The 26,644-nt window shown below is 44.2% G+C and overlaps 1 protein-coding gene across 2 annotated transcripts in view; it reads right to left on the bottom strand.

Moving 5' to 3' along the window:
• usp12a (ubiquitin specific peptidase 12a) overlaps positions 1 to 26,644 on the bottom strand; it is an 80,833-nt gene that overhangs the window by 34,406 nt on the left and 19,783 nt on the right. For both annotated transcript variants that reach the window (XM_068033577.1, XM_068033576.1), the window contains exons 3-6: positions 11,586 to 11,799; positions 3,910 to 4,145; positions 3,314 to 3,390; positions 3,027 to 3,110 (exon numbers count right to left, since the gene is read on the bottom strand). In XM_068033577.1, the coding sequence (XP_067889678.1) occupies positions 3,027 to 3,110; positions 3,314 to 3,390; positions 3,910 to 4,145; positions 11,586 to 11,799 (611 nt within the window). The remainder of the gene's footprint in view (positions 1 to 3,026; positions 3,111 to 3,313; positions 3,391 to 3,909; positions 4,146 to 11,585; positions 11,800 to 26,644) is intronic.

Here is a 26,644-nt window from a genome sequence, read left to right as displayed (position 1 = left end):
GTCATGCTTTTGTACACTTAAATATTAGCATCTACTAACACTTCTTGGTACAAAGTATACTAGAAGCATAAAATCTGACATTAAAAATTAAATTGATATTTAATATAATAATCTAGTTTAGAAATACTTACACAGTTCAGGAATACAGACATTACATTTGTACTGGATAGACTAAGAGACCAAATCAATTTGGCTGAGTTCAAATGTTTAAGAGCATCACAGAACCAAGGAAATTATGCTTGATCCTTAGCTCTCCGGTTCCTGATCTCATCTGTGCCGCTATGCCCAACTGCCTCCCTTGCAAAGAGGAAGGAAAATCAGAGAGATGCATATCTTCCAGCAAGTTCTACAAACTTGTGCGCCAGCTTACAATGGCATTAGTAAAGGCTTAGCAGCAGATCCCCCACCTATTTTCTGCAATTAATGCACAGCACAGGGAGATCAGAGAAAATACTGTGATATCCCTGAAATCTCTGCATTTGCAGCATTTGGCCTGGGCTGACAGCATGTAACGCTAGCTGAAAGAATCGCCCCCTTTGAAATTGGGTAAGCTCCTGCACTAAAGAGGATAGCTGATCAAAGAGTATAATCTTAAATCAAATATAATCCTGATTTGAAAAATAGTTTCAATCACCCCAACTACCAAAGTGCACTAATTTTTAAAGTTTTTATTTACATATAAAAGTCCATGGTGCACCACGGAAGAATTAGCTCATTTAGGTGATATTAAGCCCCTGACAATGCAGATAAGGTAACTCATCCAAATACTCCTGTATCCGGACACTAGAAAACCACAACAATGTCAACCTTCAGATAGTAAGGTCTCAAAGGATTGAAAAATGATTTTTAGAACTAGATTTCAGTTAGTCAATGTTTGTCTCAGTTGAGTTTGGAAGATAAGAAAAGTAGATACATAATTTATATTTTATTTAAAAAAGATAAGTTATTAAATAGATAGAACCAGATTTGTTAAATAGAAATAAAGGTAAATCAATAAAAAGGATCATGAGAATATGGGGAATATGGACAAAAGGGAAAGATGTGGTGAGCTAAACTGCTTAAAATTTCTTACTTAAAATGTCTGAATCTATTGTATATGGCTAATGTTACAATAAAGATAAATTAACTAAACAGCCAGCCCAAGAAGGTTGATATCTTTGAACTACTAATAGTCTAAGGGTTAACATTGCATAACAGTGTACAGTTTGCTGATAATTCAGTCGTTTTTGCACTGAACTGAATTATCCAATAATTTGAAAAATGCAAATTTAAATAACAGTATATTGGGAATTTAGTGCTTAAAATTATATTAGATCTTTGAATTATGAGTAGAACATACAATAAGGTTTTTGATAACTTTAAGGGTGAACTAAATAAATGCAATTACTGTAACGACACCTAAAAAACTCAAAATTACTGAAATTGTAATCACTTACTCCTGACAGGATTTCTAGAAAGATCTTGGAGAAACTACTACTGTAAATTGTGACATATGAAGTAATGAATATTTAATATAATACAGCAGTTTTGTTGATCATAATTTGCAGTGTATTCTGTTCCATATCACCAATATCTGATGACAACAAAGGGCATATATAAAGTGGAATATTTTCCAGTTGCCTGGATGGGTGCAGCTCCAACAACACTCAAGAAGCTCAACACCATTTGATTGGCACCCCATTCACAGTCACTCCCTGCACCACCGACGCACAGTGGCAACAGTGTGTACCATCGATAAGATGTACTGCAGCAACTCACCATAAATCACTGAAGGCAGTAGTACAGGTAGATAAGGTGGTTAGGAAGGCATATGGGATTACTTGCCTTCATTAGCCGAGGCATAGAATACAAGAGCAGGGAGGTTATGATGGAGCTGTATAAAATGCTAGTTCGGGTTGTTTTCCTTAGAGCAGAGAAGGCTGAGGGGGGATCTGATTGAGGTATACAAAATTATGAGAGACATTGATAGGATAGATGGGAAGAAACTTTTTCCCTTAGCGGAGGTGTCAATAACCAGGGGGCATAGATTTAAGGTAAGGGGCAGGAGGTTTAGAGGGGATTTGAGGAACAATTATTTCACCCAGAGGGTGGTTTGAATCTGGAACACACTGCCTGAAGGGGTGGTAGAGGCAGGAACTGTCACAACATTTAAGAAGTATCTAGATGAGCACTTGAAACGCCATAGCATAGAAGGCTACGGGCCAAGTGCTGAAAAATGGGATTAGGATAGATAGGTGCTTGACGGCCGGCATGGACACAATGGGCCGAAGGGCCTGTTTGTGTGCTGTATAACTCTATGACTCTATGGCAAATAGTCTGCAGCAACTTTTTCACAGCAATTGCACAAAACCAAAACATTGGGAATTAATGAGCACTTAGTACGGCACCAAATCATTTCCAGCCACAATTCATCACCATCATTTTACAGGTTTCTGGATCCAAGACATTGAAATCAGGGCTTATTTCTGACAGGCAAAACTAATAGAACATTTTTGTATGACGAGCCAGTCGAAGAGAATCTTTGGTCTGGACAAGAAAAATAAAAGCAGCACTTTGTAGTACCAGGCAGCAAAAGTTAAGTATGTAAATGAATGCATCAGTTCCTCATTGGAAAATAAATGTTAGGAAAGCAATCTGCAACACAGGCTATAATGAGCTTAATAACAGTGATTCCATGATTATATGCAACTCATTCAATTCCCTTTTGAGCCAGTCCGTTTTAGAAAGGGCATTTAAGCTCCTCTCTTCATTTACACATCATTTGATTTTTACTATTTTGGAACAATAACTAATGTAAAGCAAATCTGAAGGAATATACAGAATCGTGGAACAATTCACAACATTTGCAGAAAACTGCAAAATACAACAACTATACATTTCCCTTTTTGATGCAGAAAGGTTATTGCAATTCCAAGATACAATCTCTCATCAGAAATAAATCTGAACCATCAACTCAGATAGTCATTGTACCCACTATATAATGTATGTATTATAACATTTTAACAAACCATATTATAGATTCTTACCTTTTCTGAGCTTCTTGTTTACTGCAGCACACTTCACAGTAATATTTATATTCACTACACAGAGTCTCTGTATTACTAAACCCCCTGTGCAGAAAAGCAGATCTTGCATTAATCTCAAATACTTATCAATAAATTCAAATTTAAAAATACGAGTGAATATATATTTTAAAGGATACATATAAATCATAAGTCTGATTATTTAACTTGTAAACATAAAAAATTTTGCTACATTGTTTTTTAAAAATCTATTGCAAAGCTGGACACTTTTAACATTTTACTCAGCATACCTCAAGCAATGTGTAATTGAAGTGTTCTGCTCCACATCAACAGAAAGGTCTAAAAAGTCTTCATCTTTGCTACTTACCTGTGAAGTAGGGACAATTTAGAATTACTAATAGCAGGAAGCAGTAATACAATAATCCTAAAGCAGTTTTTTCCTGAAATACAACATAATGTCATAGAAATGTATTCTTTCTAGCACTGCAGTGGTTAGTTAAATGAATGGAAACGTGGTTCTATTTTTAAAACAAAAAAGAAAACCCAAAAGTAGTTATTCAAACTGAGTCAACCATACATTTAAAAAGGAAATTCAAGAAAAAAAATTAAAGAATATGGTGAAAGGGCAGGGAAATAAGATTAGAGTAGATATCCTGATGTGGAGCTAGCACTGATATAACAGCTCAAATGACAAGCTCTATAGTTCAAGCTACCACAGAAAATGAAAGGAGTGGAAAATAAATTACTACTGCTATCTGGCAAATTAGTCACAATATATTACTGATATTTCCCCCTATATTTCCTTGTGTTTTGAACACATTCATAAGACTTACAAATAAAATTGACAAATTTTGAAATCATGAAGTTTATCGCATGCTGAACTTACAGTTTCACAGTTAAGACATCGGGTTTCATTAGTTAACGTTCCTTGAAACATTTCATGAACCCAGGTTGGTTCTGGTACGTCACTGCCATTGCCATTGTCATCATTGATACAGCCATTATGTAGCTGTCCATTTTGTTTTTCTTGCTTTTTCTCTTCCTGCAGGATATCAGCAATGGTGTTTAACAGGTAGTTCAGGAACTCATGAGCATCTTGTTGCATGTAATTATCAAAAAGTTCTGAAACAAAATATAAGTTGAGATGTGAACAATTTTCTGTATTGATAGACAGCATAATGTCTGCTGCAATATATTTCCAATTGGAACAAGCTACTCAATTTAAGTTCCTAATTGTGAGCTTTACCCTGGTATCGGAGTAAAATATTAGCAAACTTATCAAAGCTATCCACCAGTTCCAGTAAAATAACAGGAGGATGATGTGGGAATGCTGTGGAATGAGTTCAGGATTGTCCACCAGCAACACATATTAAAAGTAAATTGTACTGCAACAATGTAATGCCTTCTCATGAAAAGTGCAACAGTGCTATGTTCTGGATACATATGATGCACAGGACAATTTTGCTTTTAGTCAGTGTTTGGCTCAGGGGAGTAATGATTTCAGCATCCATGCTGCTGAAATGGAGGGAAAGAATGTTTTGGTGGAAGGTGGCGATCCAGGAGCCAATAGGGGATAGCTGGATGAATATTCTGGAGCTTTTGAGGTTCAGAATTTTCCCTCAGGAAAGTAAGTGGATGTAGCTTTGTCCATAATGGACGTGCTGGTGGCATATGAAACATACACTCCAAGGTCCCTCTGTTCCTCTACAATACTCAGTATCCTCCCATTTATTGTGTATTCCCTTGCCTTGTTGCACCTCCCAAAATGCATTACTTCACACTTCTCCGGATTGAATTCCATTTTCCACTTTTCTGCCCAACTGACTAGACCACCTACATCTTCCTGCAGTCTAAAGTTTTCCTCCTCACTGTAAACCACAAGGCCAACTTTTGCATCATCTCTCAAAGGGGAGGTGCATTCTGGCTGCAGCAGCTTCTGGAAGTGCCTGGGGAAGAGAGTCTGATCTGTAAGAAGACTGATTAATGGCGCAACAGGGAAGAGTGTGCATGCCAATGTTTTTAGACGCAGTACTAGAGGCCTTGGTGCAGGAGCTGTCATCTGTCCACAGGAGGCCAGATGCCTTCCAGACAAACTAAGGTAATGGAAACAAGATACCTATTGTGGTTAATGCAAACAGCATAGCCCAGAGGACTTGGATGCAGTGCCGCAAAAACAAGAATGGTCAAGGTCAGTAACCTCATCTTCAAATGCCATATCCTTACAGCTGAACCACCAGCCTCACACACCGCTCAATTCACCAACTTCCAACTTTCCTTCACTCAACTACCAACAGTCTCTATCAGCTGCAACTCATACCTCACATTCATAGCTTCACCTCATTCTTGCACACTTAGTACTGTTGAAAGCCTCACATCCACATTTCTCAGCTCATACACACTCAGCTATTCAACCATGACAGGCACATCACCCAAACAGTTTGCACCGCATTCACTGATGCACTTTGCTCTCTCTTACAGGACATTGTGGGTGTAACTGGATGCTGCAGCAGCTAACTGACAAGAGGGAAGTGCTGCTAAAGTCCTTAACCCTTTGTAGTAAACGATGCTCTCCATCATTGGAGCAGCCGCAACTGAGGCCATGGCCAGCAGTGGGGCTGAAAGCATTAAAGATGACAATATGTTCATACCTAATCCTTCAGCTCACATCCCAGTTGCCCTCATCCGAGAATCACTTCTGATTTACAAACTGCACGTGGTTTAAGCCTGCTTCTCTTGTTTCCTGCCATCCATCACCACAACCCAACCCTTGAGCTTTTCTCCTTTCAGATACTCAAGAATTGCCACCTGTTCAGGCAGTGGAGGAAGAGATGGAAGAACAAGATGACAGTGACGATGAAGAAACAGCATATTCGTAGCCACCAACTCAGTTACTGACACTGCATATACTTTAAAGGGTAGCTTGAAGGCAAGATCTACATGTGGTGAGGCATAGGGAACGTGTGGCCTGCAGCCAGGGCAAGGGACAAGGGTACCACAGGTGCCAGCTCACCAGAGGCCAAGGCTGCACCTGAGTTCTGCTGCAAAGGATTCAGATGAGGACTTTGGTGGGGCGACCACAGAAGGCTGATGGTTGTGCATAATGAACTACTTGGTACACTGGCAGGCCTGCCACAAAGCCTGTGCTCAATGTCAAGGAATATGGAGCAGGCACCAACCTGGCACAGGGCTTTGCACAGAGCTTGTAGCCGATCCTCTCCAATCTGGAAGTGACGGCCAGCATAACACTTGCGGACCCAGCATCTGATGGCTGATGCCTTAGCCTCCAATGCAGCACAAGCAAAAGACAGCCAACATTGGGTGCTGCAGTGGAAGCTCAAAATGAAGCCATGCAAACTCAGCTTACTACCACACAAGTGCAGACTGCTGTCACGAACTGCTGCCCCATGGGAAAAGCAGTGGCACCATGGAGCACGAACCTGCTATCCTCTCTCAGGATAACACCATTTGCCCTCCTACCACTGCAACTCTGCCAGGGCTCCTGCTGTTGCCTGTCAACCATCCAGCAGAGCCTTCTGTCACCCATGCCAAGGTGGTGCAGTCCAAAGCCGCACCTTCTTGGACCACAGCTTTGCGAGGTTGCTCTGCAAAGTAATCTGAAGTCTCCCCCACTCAAAGTCAGCAGCCTTCCATCAGGCGTGCTGTAGCCACTGGAGGAGCATTGCACAGGAATACCAGGACAGGCAAATACACACAGAAGACAGGCACTAAGGGAATGCACAAGGGTGATTAATTGACTTTTGAATGGAACAAATGGATAGTTTGATTTATAATATACAATTTCTGATGAAAGATTAGTTCGGTTTCTTACTTCAGATGATGCCAGATCTGCTGAGTATTTCATTTATAGTTCAGATTTCCAGCATCCACAGTTTTTTGCTTCTGTGTTGGTTTGATTTCTAAATTTGGTTTGGAATGTTTGTTTTATGGTGACTTTTATTTTAACATTGTGGTCAAGAGGACGCTGTGATAGTCTATAACAGAAAGGTGGTAAGGCATGGGACTGTTGGTGAATAGAGAACTGGGGTTGAGATCATGGACAGCACAGCCAGAAAGGGATGTGTTAGTTGCCTCCTCTCCTTCAGCTGCTCACCATATACCTGGTAGTAAGCTTGTGCTCTCATGATGATGAGGTTGTGCAGCAAGGAACCATAAATCTTGACACATGCTCTGCCAAGTACTGCAGGGCTCCTCCAGAGTGGTTCAGCAATGGAAGCACTGTTTAAGCACCCCAAAGGTGTGCTCAATTATGTGGCAGCAGTGCTTTTGCTATATGCATGCTGTCCACATTTGCGTCAGTTGTGCACCGAAATCATGAGCTAGGTAGTCAGCAGATAGCCCTCATCATTCAGTAACCATGTCATGGTACCTCAAATGCCAAAGGTACACTGGACTGCCGCAGAATGACGTAATCATGCTTGCTGCCAGGATACCAAACACTGACCTGCATGATGTCCCGAGTATGGACATAGAGGGTGTGGAATCCTTTCTGGTTGTGGTACATCTCTGAATTGACTTCAATGTTCCCCTAGGCTGTGCGGCTACCCAAACGTTCCCACACAGGCCATGCACAAGTCGGCCCCCATAAGTTACCGCACCTGCGCAGTTGCGCAAAAGAATTGAAAGGAGCTGCACACTTAAATTGCCCACACACTCCAAAAAAAAATTTGAGGATACGTTGATTGACATTTTTTTTTATTCATTCATGGGATGTGAGCGTCGCTGGCTAGACCAGCATTTATTGCACACGAAAAGGTGGTGGTGAGCTGCCTTCTTGAATCACTGCAGTCCATGGGGTGTCGGCAAACCAAGAGTGCTGTTGGGAAGGGAGTTCCAGGATTTTGACCCAGCGACAGTGAAGGAACGGTGATATAGTTCCAAGTCAGGATGGTGTCTGTCTTGGAGGTGAACTTGCAGGTGGTGATGTTCCCATGCATCTGCTGCCCGTAGAGGTCGCGGATTTGGAAGGTGCAGTCGAAGGAGCCTTGGTGAGTTGCTGCAGTGCATCTTGTAGATGGTACACACTGCTGCCACTGTGTGTCGGAGGTGAAGGAAGTGAACGTTGAAGCTGGTGGATGGGGTGCCAATCAAGTGGGTTACTTTGTCCAGGATGGTGTCGAGCTTCTTGAGTGTTGCTGGAACTGCACCCATCCAGGCAAGTGGAGAGCACTCCATCACACTCCTGACTTATACCTTGTAGATGGTTGGCAGGCACTGGGGAGTCAGGAGTTACACACTGAAGAATTCCCAGCCTCTGACCTGCTCGTGTAGCCACAGTATTTATGTGGCTGGTCCAGTTCAGTTTCTGGTCAATGGTAACCCCCCAGGATGTTGATAGTGGGGATTCAGCGATGGTAATGCCACTGAACATGAAGGGGAAATGGTTAGATTTTCTCTTGCTGGAGATGGTTCATTGCCTAGCACTTATGTGGCGCGAATGTTCCTTGCCACTTATCATCCCAAGCCTGGATGTTGTCCAGGTCGAGGCATCTGGACACAGGCTGCTTCAGTATCTAAGGAGTCGCGAATGGTACTGAACATTATACAATCATCAGTGAACATCCCCACTTCTGACCTTATGATGGAGGGAAGGTCATTGATGAAGCAGCTGAAGGTGGTTGTGCCTAGGACACTACCCGGAGGAACTCCTGCAGTGATGTCCTGGGACTGAGATGATTGAGCTCCAACAACCACAACCACCTTCCTTTGTGCTAGGTATGACTCCAACCAGTGGTGGAGATTGAAGTCCCTACCCAGAGTATATTCTGTGCCCTTGCTACCCTTATTGCTTCTTCCAATTGGCGTTCAACATAGAGAAGCACTGATACAGCCACCGTTGGGTGGGGGGGGGGGGGGGTGGTGGCAGTAGGTGGTAAACAGCAGGAGGTTTCCTTGCCCATGTTTGACCTACTAACATATGAATTAGGAGGAGGCGGCCATAGGGCCCCTCTAGCCTGCTCAGTCATGTAATAAGATCATGACTAATCTGATTGTCTCTCGAATTCCACCCTTCCCATCTACCCCAGATAACTTTTGATTCCCTTGCCTAACAAGAATCTATCTAACTCCGCCTTAAAAGTTTTCAATGACCCCCCACCCCCCCTTCTGAGGCAGAGAGTTCCAAAGTTGCACAAGCCTCAGAGAAAAAATTTCTCATCTCTGTCCTAAAAGGGTGACCTCTAATTTTAAAACAGTGCCCCCTAGTTCTGGACTCCCCCACAAGAGGAAATATCCACCTTGTCAAGACTGTTCAGGAGCTTATATACTTCAATCAAGTCTCCCCTCACTCTTCTAAACTCCAGCCAAAACAGTCACATCCTTCTTTAAATAAGTAAACCAAAACTGCACACAGTATTCGAGATGTGGTCTCACCAATGCCCTGTATAACCGAAGCATAACATTCTTACTTTTATTTTCAATTCCTCTCGTAATAAAGAATGGGATTGTGGTCGCTGCTACCTCGAGGTGCCTTCACTCTGAGGTCATTAATTAACCCTGTCACATTACACAATACCAAGTCTAATATAATCTGCTCTCTGGTTGGTTTCAGAATTTGCTCCTCTAAGAAACTCTCTCGAAAGCATTCCATGAACTCCTCATCCAGACTACTATTGCCAATCTGATTATTCCAGTTTATACGTAGATTAAAATCACCCATGATTACTGCCATCCCTTTATCACAAGGACCTATTACTTCCTGCGTACTTCGTCCCACGTTATGGTTACTGTTAGGGGGCCTGTAGACCACTCCCACTAGTGACTTCTTTCCCCTTCTATTCCTCATCTCCACCCAAAACAATTCTACATCCTGATCTCCTAAACCAAAGTCATCTCTAACTTTTGCACCAATGCCATCCTTGATTAAGAGTGCTACACCTCCGCCTTTATCTAACTTCCTATTCTTCTTGAACGTCATATACTAATATTCAGGAACCAATCCTTGGCATCCTGTAGCCACATCTTCATAACGGCTATCAGATCATATTTATTTATTTCAATGCGCGCAATCAGTTCGTCGTTTTTCATACAACTGAGTAGGCCATTGAGGACATTTTAAGAGTCAACCACATTGCTGTGGATCTGGAATCAGATGTAGGCCAGACCAACAAAGGACAGCAGATTTCCTTCCCTAAAGGATATGAGTGAACCAGATGGGTTTTTACAACAATCGACAATGGTTTCATGGTCATCATTAGACTAGCTTTTAATTCCAGATTTAAGTGAATTCAAATTTCACCATCTGCGCAAACCCACGTCCCGAAAGCTTTAGCCTAGGCCACTGGATTACCAGGCCAGACATTACCTACGTCACCGCCTTCCCTTCCCACAAAGCAACATGTACACCATGGAGATGCCTGCAATGCTCATGAAGCCACATGCTTGTTCCATCTGCTTCTCTCTAGCAAGAGAGAATGAAATGCATTCAGCTCTCTTTGCACACAAAGCCTCTGTGACCTCCCATATTGCAACAATGAATGGAAAACTATGAGATGTTGGAGATGACAGCTACTCCAGCCTGGAAGGAGCCCAAAGCAGAAAGCTTCATAGCCATGGTCACCTTCATAGCCACTGGAAATGCTGTCCACGTCCTGCTCCAAAGCTGAAGTTCTGGTTGCAACCGGTGCCAGATTTCAGTGAGGACCTTCTCAGTGAAGTGGGTCTGCCAGTGCTCCTCTGAGGTTGAGGCAGGAGAATTGCCCAACATCCTGTGCAGATATGGCCTCCTGTTGAGAGCCCTACCCCTCCCTCCCTCTTCAAGTAGCTTGTCCTCCTTTGTTGCGCCTCTCTCCCTTCTCCCTGCCATGTTGTAAGCCAAGGGAGGTGGCTGACAGCAGGTATTTTATCCAGAATCCTTGCAGTCAGGACTAAAGTCTTGAGCACCTGCAACATCACTCACTGTAGAATTCATCAACTTTAACTAACAGTACAAACCTCTCAACACTTCTACAAACTCAGCAACAGCAATAAAAATCAACCAGCAACTAACATGAAAGTAGTTGATCTCTTTAAACAGCACTCACGTGAGGTGGGAGTCTTTTCTGCAGCTGAACCCATGTTCAGCTGTGGGAGATTAAGGGAGAGCTTAGCTGGAGCCTTGAGCTTCAAAATAGCAATGTTGGCCTCAAATCAGTGTTATACAGTAATTGATAGCATGATCTGCCTAATCTGCATACTTCTGTCCCACACACCCTCCACCTTCACCAACACCTTATGTAAGATGGTGTCCAGCTCAGCTTGTACCAGTCTGCAAGCACTGCACCATTTTGGAACAGATGCTGCCAGACCTGCTGAGTACTTCCAGCATTTCTTGTTTTAATTTCAGATTTCCAGCATCTGCAGTATTTTTCTTTTACTATATCGTTAACTTTCTCCATGTTGGCTTGTTCAACATTTATCTACCTTACAATGAACAATCACCACTCATTTTGTTAGTAGCCCCAAATGTCAGCATTTAAAATCACTGAGGTGTTGTCAGACTGATTATATCCTTGACATTTGTTCATAATTTAGACTGACCTTACCTCACTTGTTTAAGAAGCTTACCATTTTCTTTCCGTAGTCTTGTTATAAACTTTTTGGGAGGTATTACGCCAACTTTCTTCTTTTGTGTAGCTATGTTGTGGAAGAGATCTGCCAAGCACGTGAGTAGGTTTTCCTTTCTTCTGGGCTGATTCTTGTAGGCTAGAACTTTCTCCCGAAATGGACGGCAAAAATAAAGTGCCTGAAGGACTGAATTACAGTAGCAGGTATTCCCAAACTAATAGCACAAGGGAGGACAAAACAAGCTTGAATCAGTCACAAGGTAGAGCCAAAAGAGTTCAGAAAAATAAAACTCTTTACACAACTGAATGGGTAAATGATCAGAACTTCATTTTCATTCTGAAGTGATGCCATTTTAACAGTTTGTTTTTATCTATTGTTAACCAAAATGTTATCTCGTAGCTTTTTGTTGTATTTTCCAACCTAGGTAGCATTAGAATACAAAAGTTACTTTTTGTTTTAAAATTACTGTAAAGAGGTACTTACGTATTACTATGTGTAGATACAAAAAAAAATTAATCAACTTGTTCATTTTTGCAAGTTTCAGAATTATTTTATAATATTAAAACATTAGACCACAATTTCCTGGATCTAACTTATGCAGAAATTAATTAGTGCAGGCTTCAGTAAGAATTAAAAAAAACTGCATAGACAATTTCTATCAAACTCAAGAAATCTCAGTTATGCTGATATCAGGTAACCTTGAGCCATTTTGCACCTAAATGTTTACACCAGCACATGATCTGTGCAAACTCAAGAACCTTGCTTGAGTTATTCTTTTGCATGGAAGAGGAGCTATGTAAATGAAGACAGAGGATTTGGGCAATTGTATCTTGGCGGCAGTGTAAATGTGGACATTTCCGCATAGCGTATGTCAGTGTAAAACTCTTGCAAATCAATTATACGTAAATTTCCTCCAAACAAATGGTGCAACCTCACCCTTGCACCATATTTATGCTGAATCTTACCAGGAATTTCCTGGCCATTCAGTACAACAATTGATTTTCTAATCTGGACCCAATTAAAATCAATATCAGCTCTATAGGAAAATATTATGCACATATATCATAAACCACCTGGTCTGTTTTAGCGAAAAAAAGATTACTTTTTAAATGTCTGTATAATTTCCATTTCACCAGTGCTTCCAGTTCCTCATCATTGATCAATTGAACTGATTAGAGACTGACCGTGGGCTTCTATCCTTCCACCTACCCCCATCCTAGTCTCCAGAATGTTTGCAACATTTTAGCAAACAATCAGCAACGACTGTGGCATATAAAAAAAAGAAAAACTGCCTAGAACACTGATTCTCCCACCAATAGTACTTGGTAAAAATCTCTTTCAGATAGCGATCAAGAGTCTTAAGCCAACTACATTTGAGTAGCTGATACTCAATTTGGATCCTAAACATGCACGAGTGTGCACCAAAATATATAATTGACACTAATATGGCTATTTTACTCAGACCAACTACAAGGATAGATAGGGTGAGAAATGCATTAGGTGCATAAATAGTTGTTGAGAATAAAGTCAGAACAATATGTAGGGGCTCTACATCTCTTGCATCTCATCCAAATGACCTGGATGTACTAAATGCTGTCACAATTTGACAAGAGGTAAAATAGTTAACTCCCCCTCCCCATACCAGCATCATTAAACACACAAAAATGCCTTTATCGATTCAGTCCCTTTTAGGGATATTTATAAAAATCAGTTTCGCCACATTATGCCTGTGATGACTGAATTCGCAAAGAACATTTCTTACATATTCTGGTGGAAAGGGATGGAAATTAGTGCACTATTTTCTTCATCCTTCAGGATCTGTGAAAGATCCTGAATAAAGATCAGCATTAAAAAAGGTACTATTTATTTTGGTGGGACACAATTGGGATGGAAGATGCTACACAATATGATTAGTGAATATTACTACAAAATAGCTAACCAGAAAAACTTAAAAGGCTTAACTAACAACAGAGAAAATAAATGACTTGATGGTCATGATGGGCAGCAGGCTAGACGCACAAGAAATCTTAATTTAAGATACATTAATGTAGATGTTTGAACAATAAAATCATATCAGCAACTCTATCACTAAAACTTTAAATTAAAATTAAAGAGCCTACAAGAAGGATAAATTAAAATGTATTTGACATTCTGCGTGATAAGGCATGCCCAAGCAAAGTTGAAAGTAACATTGCGCCTGAATGATACTGCTTGCAGTTTTAGGCTGCAAAACATCACTGCTGCCTCCATCTTGCTGTACTCAATAGGAGACTGGTAACATAACCACCTTGATGTGTGCATATATTTTGTTATAACTGTAATAATTGCGACAGGTAATGATGCTCATGAATGATACTGAATGTTTTCTTTTTTTTGTATCATAGTATTCAAACCTTTAGTATCTTATAGTCTACTTAAGAGTGTAGATTAAATTAGAAAAATATGAGGGCCTAAGGTTTTTGTTATGGGTGCAATCATCAATTGGGCACAAACTGCATTAGTTTTGAGAAGTGTTTTTTTCCCTCAAATTTCCACTCAAAACTGATTTGCATATTGCTAAAAGTAAAATCTTCCATGAAGCAGCACAATTGGACAGGGTTTTAGAATATAATTTTGTTTCCAAAAAATTTTTGGGTTAAACAGCTGGAAGTGGGTTTAAGCATAAAAAATAAGCATTTTTAATCAGAGTTGTCTAGCCCACTACCTGTGATTAACCCGATTTTACATTACTGGAAATGACTTTTTAAAAAAACTATTCAGAACCAGTTACTAGTTACACTGGTGTACAGCAGTCAGTTTCTTAAATTAAAAATATGTAAAAGCTTTTAAAAATGTGCCCAGTGTCCTTGCACCTAAAAAAGCTTAATTTTAAGAGCTCCTTGAAGACTCGCAAACAGGTGCAATTAGCGGAAACTCATCATGGTGATTAATTCGATCCGGGGGCATACCCAGTATTTCGGGCACAGCTGGCTTTGACAGCAATGTTTTTTAAACTGGCACAAAAGATTACAGAAGCTCAATTTGCACTGAATGTAATTTGTGCTTAAAATTCTGCAATCCTTACTTAGGTTTCACTATATTTAACGGATGGATCAAAATACAAACTATGTTTTGAAGGAATATAGGTTTGTGAAATACTTTCTGTATGAAGTAGCCCCCACCACCCTCAATTTAAACAAAATTTGACATGGTGCCTTAGATGGCTCAATTTTACAGTACTTAGCTATACTAACCAGGAAGGTCCAAGGTTTGGTCCCTGATCTGTACTGATCTCAGCAATGGCAATGATGGAGACACTGGTCACAGCATCGCTGGGTCAGGAAAGAAATCAGCCAGAGTGTATGCTGCAGATCACAACCAGAGATCAATGATGCAGTGAATATCAGGGGAGGACAGGATAGGCTCTGCAATTATGCCTGTGTCATCAAAGCAGAGTCCTAGACAGTCGCAGGAACTCATTGAACTGTATCATAGACACGAACTGCCTTCAAAATGGGAGATGTTGGGGCTTGGGACAGAATTAAGATATCATGTACCTATTAGGAAATGTCCTGTTATTAGCATATTTTTGGCCTCATGGAGACTATTTTCAGAGGTCTGCTTTCCTCCTAATCCACTCTAATGAAGTGCAACGGGAGGGGTAGCCAGAATGTCCTGCAGTTGTTCCATTTGATTTTTGCTACAATCTAGCACTTTAAGGCAATATGGAAACCTATATAGAGCCAATTAATCCTAGGAAAATCACCACTAGTTAAGAACACAGCAAAATCTGGCAGCAATGATTTCTACAGGGTGGGGCACCTTTAGGCCAGCCTAAAGTTCTGCTCCAAAAAACAACAAATCATTGCGTGACACTTGGGAAGAGACTAGAAATGGCAAACCTAGAAAACACTGAAAATATCATCTACTGGAATTGGATAATTTATTTTCAGAGAGATGGGCTAGTACTTATATTCACAACTTCTTTACGTACTGTCAGGTGCACACTCCTTCACACCAGTAGTTCTTGTAGAGCAGGGTTGTCCAATCTTTTCACGTGGGGGGGCGGGGGCCACATTACCATTTTTGTTTTACATAGGGGACCAGTGAGACAATTTCAGAAAGATAAAGGCATTAAAGAAATTTCTTACTATGAATCAAAACAAAAACAAATGTAATTTTGTGAAGAAGCTTAAAAGACATTAATTTATTGACTTACTTTCTCATCACCATGTTCAACACTGATTTAGTGAGATACCTGGCATTTTGTTTGCTTGCACAAGTAGTCAATGTTTGCCCTCACACTTCTTGTAGCGATGTGGAGTATTCAGGATAGATGTTCATGTGTCAGGAGTGATCTTGATCACTCTCGCTCTCCTTCTATCTCTGATTCTTTTCCTGTGTTTCCACCACCACCACCCCTCTGTGTTATTCCATAGAACCATAAAAAAATTACAGCACCGATGGAGGCCATTCAGTCTATCATGTCTGCACCAGCTGAAAAAACTAGCTGCCAATCTAATCCCACCTTCCAGCACCTGGTCTGGAGCTTTGCACGGTACAGCACTTCAGATGCATGTCCAGGTACCTTTTAAATGAGTTGAGGGTTTCTGCCTTCACCACCGTTCCTGGCAGTGAATTCCAGACACCCACCACCCTCTGGGTGAAAAAGTTTTTCCTCATGTCATAGGAACATATGAGCAGGAGTTGGCCATTCAGCCTATCGAGCCTGCCCCGCCATTCAATAGGATCATGGTTGATTTTCCACTTCAATGCCTTTTCATCACACTATCCTCATGTCCCCTCATGTAAATGATATTTAGAAATCTGTCAATCTCTGCTTTAAACATACTCAATGACTCAACTTCCACAGCTGTCTGGGGTAGAGAATTCCAAAGATTCACAACCCTGTGAGCAAAGAAATATCTCCTCATCTCTGTCCTAAGTGGCTTGCCCCTTATTTTGAAATTGTGTCCCCTGGTTCTAGACTCCCCATCCAGGGGAAACATCTTACCTACATCTACCCTGTCTATCCCTTGAAGTATTCTGTAGGTTTCAATGAGATCACTTCTCATTCTCCGAAACTCTAGAGAATACAGGCCTAGTTTCCCCAATCTCTCTTCAAAGGACAGTCCCGCCATCCCGGGAACAAGTCTGGTGAATCTTCATTGCACTCCCTCTACGGCAATAATATCCTTCCTAAGATAAGGGAACCAAAACTGCACACAGTACTCCAGATGCGGTCTAACCAAGATTCTATACAATTGAAGCAAGACTTCACTATTCCTGTACTGAACTCCTCTTGCGATAAAGGCCAACATACCTTCTTAATTAGCCTTCTTAATTGCTTGCTGAACTTGCATGTTAGCTTTCAGTGACCTTTGACAAGGACACCCAGGTCTATTTGTACATCTACACTTTCTAATCTCTTACCATTTAAGAACTACTCTGCACATCTATTCCTCCTACCAAACTGGATAACCTCACATTTTTCCACATTATATTCCATCTGCCACGTTCTTGCCCACTCACTAAGTCTGTCCAGATCCCCTTGAAGCCGCTTTGCATCTTCCTAACACACATTCTCACCTCGTTTCGTGTCATCCGCGAACTTGGAAATACTACATTTGGTCCCCACATCCAAATTATTGACATATATTGTGAACAGCTGGGGCCCAAGCATTGCTCCCTGTGGCACCCCACCAGTCACAGCCTGCCAACGCGAGAATGACCCGTTTATTCCGACTCTCTGCTTTCTGCCTGTAAACCAATCCTTAATCCATGCCAGTATATTTCCTCCTATCCGATGTGCTTAAATTTTGCTAACCAACCTTATCAAAAGCCTTCTGAAAATCCAAGTATACCAGATCCAATGACTCCCCTTTATCAATTCTGTTAGTAACATCCTCAAAAAACTCCACCAGGTTCATCAAACATGATTTCCCATTCATAAATCCATGTTGACTATGCCCAATCAGATCATTATTATCCAAATGTCCTTTTATCACATCCTTTAGAATAGAGTCTAACATTTTCCCAATGACTGATGTAAGGCTAACAGGTCTGTAATTCCCTGTTTTCTCTCTCCCTCCCTTCTTAAATAGTGGGGTGACATTTACGACCTTCCAATCTGCAGGAACCGTTCCAGAATCTATAGAATTTTGGAAGGTGATCACCAATGCATCCACTATCTCCATAGCCACCTCTTTCAAAACTCTGGGATGTAGAATATCAGGTCCTGGGGACTGATCAACCTTCAGCCCCATTAATTTCCTCAATATAACATTCTTAGTAATACTAATTTCCTTCAGTTCCTTATTATCCCTAATCCCTTGGATCACTAATTCTGGGAGATTTCTTGTATCTTCCTCAGTGAAAACAGACACAAAGTAATCATTTAGCTTCTCTGCCATTTCTCTACTCCCCATTATAAATTCTCCTGACTGCCTGTAATGGACACACATTTGTCTTAGCCAAATGCTTCCTTTTTACGTACCTATAGAAACTTTCACAGCCCATTTTTATATTGTTTGCTAGCTTACATTCGTATTCTATTCTGCCTTTATCAGTTTCTTCATCCTCCTTTGCTGTATTCTAAAATCCCCAGGTTCATACAGTCATAGAGTCATAGAAACAGGCCCTTCAGCCCAACATGCCTGCGCCGACCATCAAGCACCCATCCAAAACTAATCCCACTTCCCTGCAGTTGGACCATAGCCTTGTATGTTATGGCATTTCAAGTGCTCAGCTAAATACTTCTTAAATGTTGTGAGTGTTCCTGCCTCTACCACCCCTTCGGGCAGTGTGTTCCAGATTCCAATTACCCGCTGGGTGAAAAAATGTTTCCTCAACTCCCCTCTAAGCCTCCTGCCCCTTACCTAAAATCTATGCCCCCTAGTTGTTGACCTCTCCGCTAAGGGAAAAAGTTTCTTCCCATCTATCCTATCAAAGCCCCTCATAATTTTGTATACCTCAATCAGCCTTCTCCGCTCCAAAGAAAACAACCCCAGCCTATCCAGTCTGTCTTCATAACTGAAATGTTCCAGCCCAAGCAACATCCTAGTGAATCTCCTCTGCACCCTTTCATGCAATCACATCCTATAGTGTGGTGACCAGAACTGTACACAGTACTCCAGCTGTGGCCTAACCAGCGTTTTATACATCCAGTCCTGTTAGAATTTTGTAGGTTTCTATGAGATCCCCTCTCATTCTTCTAAACTCTAGCGAATACAAGCCTAATCGACCCAATCTCTCTTCATACGTCAGTCCTGCCATCCCAGGAATCAGTCTGGTGAACCTTCGCTGCACTCCCTCCATAGCAAGAACATCTTTCCTCAGCTAAGGAGACCAAAACTGCACACAATACTCCAGATGTGGTCTCACCAAGGCCTTATATAATTGCAGCAAGACATCCTTGCTGCTGTACTTGAATCCTCTCGCTGTGAAGGCCAACATACCATTTGCTTTCTTAACTGCCTGCTGCACCCGCATGCTTACTTTCAACGACTGGTGTACAAGGACACCCAGGTCTCGCTGCACCTCCCCCTTTCCCAATCTATTGCCGTTCAGATAATCTGCCTTTCTCTTTTTGCCACCAAAGTGGATAACCTCACATTTATCCACATTATACTTCTGGCAACTTTATAGGCCTCTTCTTTTAATCTTATACAATCCTTTACTTCCTTTGTTATCCATGGTTGACTGTCTTTACTTTTGAGATTTTTATGCCTTGAAGGAATGTATAGCTGCTGTAAACTATGTAATATTCCTTTAAAGACGATCCATTACCTATGTACTGTCATACCTTTTAATGAATTTTCCACCTCAGCCAATTTGCCCCTCATAACACCCTGGCTTCAGATTGCACTACCTCACTTTCAAACATAATGTAAAATTCTATCATATTATGGTCACTCATCCCTAAAGGTTCTTTTACAAAATTAATTAGCCCTTTCTCAACACATAAAACTAGATCTAAAATAGCCTGTTCTCTAGTCGGTTCCTCAACATACTGCTCTAGAAAACCATCCCTAATACAGTCCAGAAACACGTCCTCCACAGCATTAGTGCTCATTAGGTTTACCCAGTCTATATGCAGATTGAAGTCACCCATGATTACTGTATTACCCATGCTACATGCTTCTCTAATCTCCTGATTAATACTATGCCCCACACTACTATTGTTCGGTGGCCTATAAACAACTCCTACCAATGTTTGCTGCCCTTTGTTGTTTCTTAGCTCCCCATTTTGTTCTTCCCAACTGAGATCCTCCCTTACTAATGTACAGATCCCATCCCTTATTATCAGCGTAACACCATCTCCCTTTCCTTTTTGCCTGTCCTTCCTAAATGTCGAACATCCTTGAATATTCAGTTCCCGGTCTTGGTCACCATGTAGCCACATTTCCGTTAAGGCAATTAGATCATACCCATTTACAGCTATTTGAGCCTTTAAATCATCTACCTTGTTGCGAATGCTGCGAGCATTCAGTTAGAGTGCCCTTAACCATGTCTTCTTGACATTCTGCATTCTAAGCCTAGTTGATGTTCGCCTTTGTTTTGCCTGCATTCTAATGTCACTTGATACTTTTCTACCTCCTGTTACCAGCTTTACTTCCTTGTAATTTGAGCTACCCCTCAGGTTCCCATTCCCCGGACAAGCTAGTTTAAACCCTCCCCAACAGCACTAGCAAATCTCCCTATGAGGATGTTAGTTCCGGTCCCGTTAAGGTATAGCCCGTCCATCTTGTACAGGTCCCACCTGCCCCGGAACTGGTCCCAATGCCTCAGAAATCTGATGCCCTCCCTCCTACACCAATTCTCCAGCCACATGTTCAAGTGATCAATCCTCCTATTCCATTGCTCACTAGCACATGGCACTGGGTGTAATCCTGAGATTACTGCTTTGGAGGCCCTGCTTTTTAATTTCCTTCCTAACTCCCTAAAATCTGCTTTCAGGACCTCATCCCTCTTCCTACCTATGTCATTGGTACCAATGTCGACCATGACCCCCTGCTGTTCACCCTCCCCCAGATGGATGTCCTGCAGCCATTCCGTTACATCCTTGACCCTGGCACCAGGGAGGCACCATCCTGGAGTCTTGCTTACTGCCACAGATAAGCCTGTCTGATCCCCGACTATCAAATCCCCCATCACTATTACCCTTCCACTCTTCTTCCTCCCCTCCTGTACAGCTGAGCCACCCCTGGTGCCACAGACTTTGCTCTGGCTGCATTCCCCCGAGGAACCATCTCTCTCACCAGTATCCAAAATGGAAAACCAATTAGCAAGCAATATAGATTCAGGGGACTTCTGCACTGCCTGTCTGGTTCTCTTAGACTGCCTGGTAGTCACTCATTCCCTCTCTGCCTACATGCTCCTAACCTATGGCGTGACCACCTCCCTAAATGTGCTATCCATGTAGTCCTCTGCCTCGCAGATGCACAATATTGACTCCAGCTGCTGCACGAGTTACAAAACCAGGAGCTCAAGCTTCTGCAGCCGGTGACACTTCCTGCAGATGTGTTCATCTAGGACACATGGTGCGTCCATGACTTCCCACATACCGCAGGATGGACATTCCACTTGGCTGAGCTGACCTGCCATAACATAACTTGAGAAACTTATTACAATGAGAAGTAAAATAACTTTCCAGGTACTCATCAATCAGCTTCCTGCCCTGTCCCAAAGAAAGTGGCAGCTACTGGAGGCTGAAAAAAGGTAGAAGAAAGAAAGGAGCCCCTCCCTCACTCACCAAACTCCCACTTTACACTCTATGTACTCAAATTTAATTTTTTCTTAATTTATAGTTCCCCTCCTTCTTCACAGTGTGCACTCCAGCAGCACACAATGCAGACAAGCAGCACTGAGTCCCCTGAATTTCAACTCTGAAAACAATGCTGTGTCAACTCTGCTACAGCGCAGAAACAAGTTTAAGCTCGCAACCTAATTAACTAGCTACAGCTACTCTCAGTGTTTGTATACCCCTGTTCAAAACTGCAAGAAATCTAACTTAGCTCTTAACTGTAGCAGGAATTTCAATTAAATGCAAGACGCAAACAAAACAAAAACTAGTCTTGAACGATTAACTCTTAAAATCCACTCACTTACCAAACTTCCCCCTTCACACTCAGTGCAGAACCCTTTAATCCTTCTACCAATCACCTTAAACCTGTGCCCCCTGGTAACTAACCTCTATGCTCGGGGGAATGGTCCTTCCTGTCTACTTTATCTAGGCCCCTCATAATTTTGTACACCTCAATTAAGTCACCCTCCTCTGTTCTAAGGAAAACAACCCTAGCCGATCCAATCTTTCCTCATAGCTGCAACATACAAGCCCTGGCAACATTCTTGTAAGTCTCCTCTGTATTCTCTCCAGAGCAATTATGTCCTTCCTGTAATGTGGTGACCAGAACTGTATGCAATACTCCAGCTGTGGCCTAACCAGCATTGTATACAGTTCCAGCATTACATTCCTGCTTTTGTATTCTATACCTCAGCCAATAAAGGAAAGCATTCCAAATGCCTTCTTCACCACTTTATCTACCTGTTCTGCCACCTACAGGGACCTGTGGACATGCACTCCAAGGTCTCTCACATCTTCTACCCCTCTCAATATCCTCCCCATTTATTGTGTATTCCCTCACTTTGTTTGCCCTCCCCAAATACATTATCTCACAATTCTCTGGATTGAACTCCAGTTGCCACTTTTCCGCACACTCAAACAAACCACTGATATCATTCTGGAGTCTACGATATCTTCACTATCAACTACACGGCCAATTTTTGTGCCATCAGCAAATTTCCCAATCGTGCCGCCTCTCTGTGTCGTCCTCAGTCTCTGTGCACCACCCCACCCCCCCCCCGGCCCCTTTCTCTCTTTGCAGCCCTCTCTGTCTGTCTCTCTGTCCATCTTATCTCTCGCTCTCCCCAAGTCCAGCCTTCTCTCTCTCTCTTCCCCCCGCCCCAAGTCCCCCCCTTCGCTCTCTCTCCCCATTCCCCCTCTCTCCCCATTCCCCCCTTCTCTCTCACTCTGTCCCCTCCTCCTCTCTCTCTCTCCCCAAGTCCCCCTTTCTCCCTCCCTCTCTCCCAAGTCCTCACTTCACTCTCTCTCTCCCCCAAGACCCTCCTTCTCTCCCTCCCCATGTCCCTTCCTTTTCTCACTCCCCCCAATTCCCACCTTCTCTCTCTCGCTCTCCCCCCCCGCCCCCATTTCTCTCTCTCCCTCCCCCACAAATCTCCCCTTCTCTCTCTCTCCCCACCCCCCAGTCCCCCCTTCTCTCGCTCTCCCCCCCCACAAAGTCCCCCATTCTCTCGCTCTCTCTACGCCCCCAAGTCCCCCCTTCTCTCTCTACGCCCCCCCATGTCCCTCCTTCTCTCCCTCTGTCCCCCAAGTCCCTTCTTCTCTCTCTCCCTCTGTCCCCCAAGTCATTTCTCTCTCTCTCCTTCTGTCCCCCAAGTCACTTCTCTCTCTCTCCCTCTGTCCCCCAAGTCCTTCTTCTCTCTCTCTCCCCCAAGTCCCTTCTTCTCTCTCTCTCTCTCCCTCCCCTAAGTCCCTTCTTCTCTCTCTCTCTCTCTCTCTCCCTCCCCCAAGTCCCTTCTTCTCTCTCTCCCTCCCCCAAGTCCCTTCTCTCTCTCACTCTCTCCCTCCCCCAAGTCCCTTCTTCTCTCTCTCCCTCCCCCAAGTCCTTCTTCTCTCTCTCTCTCTCTCTCTCCAAGTCCCTTCTTCTCTCTCTCCCTCCCCCAAGTCCCTTCTTCTCTCTCTCTCTCTCTCTCTCTCCCTCCCCCAAGTCCCTTCTTCTCTCTCTCCCTCCCCCAAGTCCCTTCTTCTCTCTCACTCTCTCCCTCCCCCAAGTCCCTTCTTCTCTCTCTCCCTCCCCCAAGTCCTTCTTCTCTCTCTCCCTCCCCCAAGTCCTTCTTCTCTCTCTCTCTCTCTCCAAGTCCCTTCTTCTCTCTCTCCCTCCCCCAAGTCCCTTCTTCTCTCTCTCACTCTCTCCCTCCCCCAAGTCCTTCTTCTCTCTCTCTCTCTCTCCCCCAAGTCCCTTCTTCTCTCTCTCTCTCTCCCCCAAGTCCTTCTTCTCTCTCTCTCTCTCTCCAAGTCCCTTCTTCTCTCTCTCCCTCCCCCAAGTCCCTTCTTCTCTCTCTCTCTCTCTCCCTCCCCCAAGTCCCTTCTTCTCTCTCTCACGCTCTCCCTCCCCCAAGTCCCTTCTTCTCTCTCTCCCTCCCCCAAGTCCTTCTTCTCTCTCTCCCTCCCCCAAGTCCTTCTTCTCTCTCTCTCTCTCTCCAAGTCCCTTCTTCTCTCTCTCCCTCCCCCAAGTCCCTTCTTCTCTCTCTCACTCTCTCCCTCCCCCAAGTCCTTCTTCTCTCTCTCTCTCTCCCTCCCCCAAGTCCCTTCTTCTCTCTCTCACTCTCTCCCTCCCCCAAGTCCTTCTCTCTCTCTCTCTCTCTCTCCCCCCCAAGTCCCTTCTTCTCTCTCTCTCTCTCTCTCCCCCAAGTCCCTTCTTCTCCCTTTCTCTCTCCCTCCCCCAAGTCCCTTCTTCTCCCTTTCTCTCTCCCTCCCCCAAGTCCCTTCTTCTCCCTCCCTTCTTCTCCCTCCCCCAAGTCCCTTCTTCTCTCTCTCTCTCTCTCCCCCAAGTCCCTTCTTCTCTCTCTCCCTCCCCCAAGTCCCTTCTTCTCTCTCTCTCTCTCTCCAAGTCCCTTCTTCTCTCTCTCCCTCCCCCAAGTCCCTTCTTCTCTCTCTCACTCTCTCCCTCCCCCAAGTCCTTCTTCTCTCTCTCTCTCTCTCCCCCAAGTCCCTTCTTCTCTCTCTCTCTCTCCCCCAAGTCCTCCTTCTCTCTCTCTCTCTCTCCAAGTCCCTTCTTCTCTCTCTCCCTCCCCCAAGTCCCTTCTTCTCTCTCTCTCTCTCTCCCTCCCCCAAGTCCCTTCTTCTCTCTCTCACGCTCTCCCTCCCCCAAGTCCCTTCTTCTCTCTCTCCCTCCCCCAAGTCCTTCTTCTCTCTCTCCCTCCCCCAAGTCCTTCTTCTCTCTCTCTCTCTCTCCAAGTCCCTTCTTCTCTCTCTCCCTCCCCCAAGTCCCTTCTTCTCTCTCTCACTCTCTCCCTCCCCCAAGTCCTTCTTCTCTCTCTCTCTCTCCCTCCCCCAAGTCCCTTCTTCTCTCTCTCACTCTCTCCCTCCCCCAAGTCCTTCTTCTCTCTCTCTCTCTCTCTCTCTCCCCCCCAAGTCCCTTCTTCTCTCTCTCTCTCTCTCTCCCCCAAGTCCCTTCTTCTCCCTTTCTCTCTCCCTCCCCCAAGTCCCTTCTTCTCCCTTTCTCTCTCCCTCCCCCAAGTCCCTTCTTCTCCCTCCCTTCTTCTCCCTCCCCCAAGTCCCTTCTTCTCTCTCTCTCTCTCTCCCCCAAGTCCCTTCTTCTCTCTCTCCCTCCCCCAAGTCCCTTCTTCTCTCTCTCTCTCTCTCCCTCCCCCAAGTCCCTTCTTCTCTCTCTCACGCTCTCCCTCCCCCAAGTCCCTTCTTCTCTCTCTCCCTCCCCCAAGTCCTTCTTCTCTCTCTCCCTCCCCCAAGTCCTTCTTCTCTCTCTCTCTCTCTCCAAGTCCCTTCTTCTCTCTCTCCCTCCCCCAAGTCCCTTCTTCTCTCTCTCACTCTCTCCCTCCCCCAAGTCCTTCTTCTCTCTCTCTCTCTCCCTCCCCCAAGTCCCTTCTTCTCTCTCTCACTCTCTCCCTCCCCCAAGTCCTTCTTCTCTCTCTCTCTCTCTCTCTCCCCCCCAAGTCCCTTCTTCTCTCTCTCTCTCTCTCTCCCCCAAGTCCCTTCTTCTCCCTTTCTCTCTCCCTCCCCCAAGTCCCTTCTTCTCCCTTTCTCTCTCCCTCCCCCAAGTCCCTTCTTCTCCCTCCCTTCTTCTCCCTCCCCCAAGTCCCTTCTTCTCTCTCTCTCGCTCTCTCTCTCCCCCAAGTCCCTTCTTCTCTCTCTCTCGCTCTCCCTCTCCCCCAAGTCCCTTCTTCTCTCTCTCCCTCCCCCAAGTCCCTTCTTCTCTCTCTCTCTCTCTCCCTCCCCCAAGTCCCTTCTTCTCTCTCTCACGCTCTCCCTCCCCCAAGTCCCTTCTTCTCTCTCTCCCTCCCCCAAGTCCTTCTTCTCTCTCTCCCTCCCCCAAGTCCTTCTTCTCTCTCTCTCTCTCTCTCTCCAAGTCCCTTCTTCTCTCTCTCCCTCCCCCAAGTCCCTTCTTCTCTCTCTCACTCTCTCCCTCCCCCAAGTCCTTCTTCTCTCTCTCTCTCTCCCTCCCCCAAGTCCCTTCTTCTCTCTCTCACTCTCTCCCTCCCCCAAGTCCTTCTTCTCTCTCTCTCTCTCTCTCTCTCCCCCCCAAGTCCCTTCTTCTCTCTCTCTCTCTCTCTCTCCCCCAAGTCCCTTCTTCTCCCTTTCTCTCTCCCTCCCCCAAGTCCCTTCTTCTCCCTTTCTCTCTCCCTCCCCCAAGTCCCTTCTTCTCCCTCCCTTCTTCTCCCTCCCCCAAGTCCCTTCTTCTCTCTCTCTCTCTCTCCCCCAAGTCCCTTCTTCTCTCTCTCCCTCCCCCAAGTCCCTTCTTCTCTCTCTCTCTCTCTCCCTCCCCCAAGTCCCTTCTTCTCTCTCTCACGCTCTCCCTCCCCCAAGTCCCTTCTTCTCTCTCTCCCTCCCCCAAGTCCTTCTTCTCTCTCTCCCTCCCCCAAGTCCTTCTTCTCTCTCTCTCTCTCTCCAAGTCCCTTCTTCTCTCTCTCCCTCCCCCAAGTCCCTTCTTCTCTCTCTCACTCTCTCCCTCCCCCAAGTCCTTCTTCTCTCTCTCTCTCTCCCTCCCCCAAGTCCCTTCTTCTCTCTCTCACTCTCTCCCTCCCCCAAGTCCTTCTTCTCTCTCTCTCTCTCTCCCCCCCAAGTCCCTTCTTCTCTCTCTCTCTCTCTCTCCCCCAAGTCCCTTCTTCTCCCTTTCTCTCTCCCTCCCCCAAGTCCCTTCTTCTCCCTTTCTCTCTCCCTCCCCCAAGTCCCTTCTTCTCCCTCCCTTCTTCTCCCTCCCCCAAGTCCCTTCTTCTCTCTCTCTCGCTCTCTCTCTCCCCCAAGTCCCTTCTTCTCTCTC

Source organism: Heterodontus francisci, chromosome 6 (assembly GCF_036365525.1).
Source record: "Heterodontus francisci isolate sHetFra1 chromosome 6, sHetFra1.hap1, whole genome shotgun sequence".
NCBI lineage: Eukaryota > Metazoa > Chordata > Chondrichthyes > Heterodontiformes > Heterodontidae > Heterodontus > Heterodontus francisci.
Note: the sequence above shows the minus strand (reverse complement) of the source record. Positions and strands in the feature narration are given on the sequence as shown.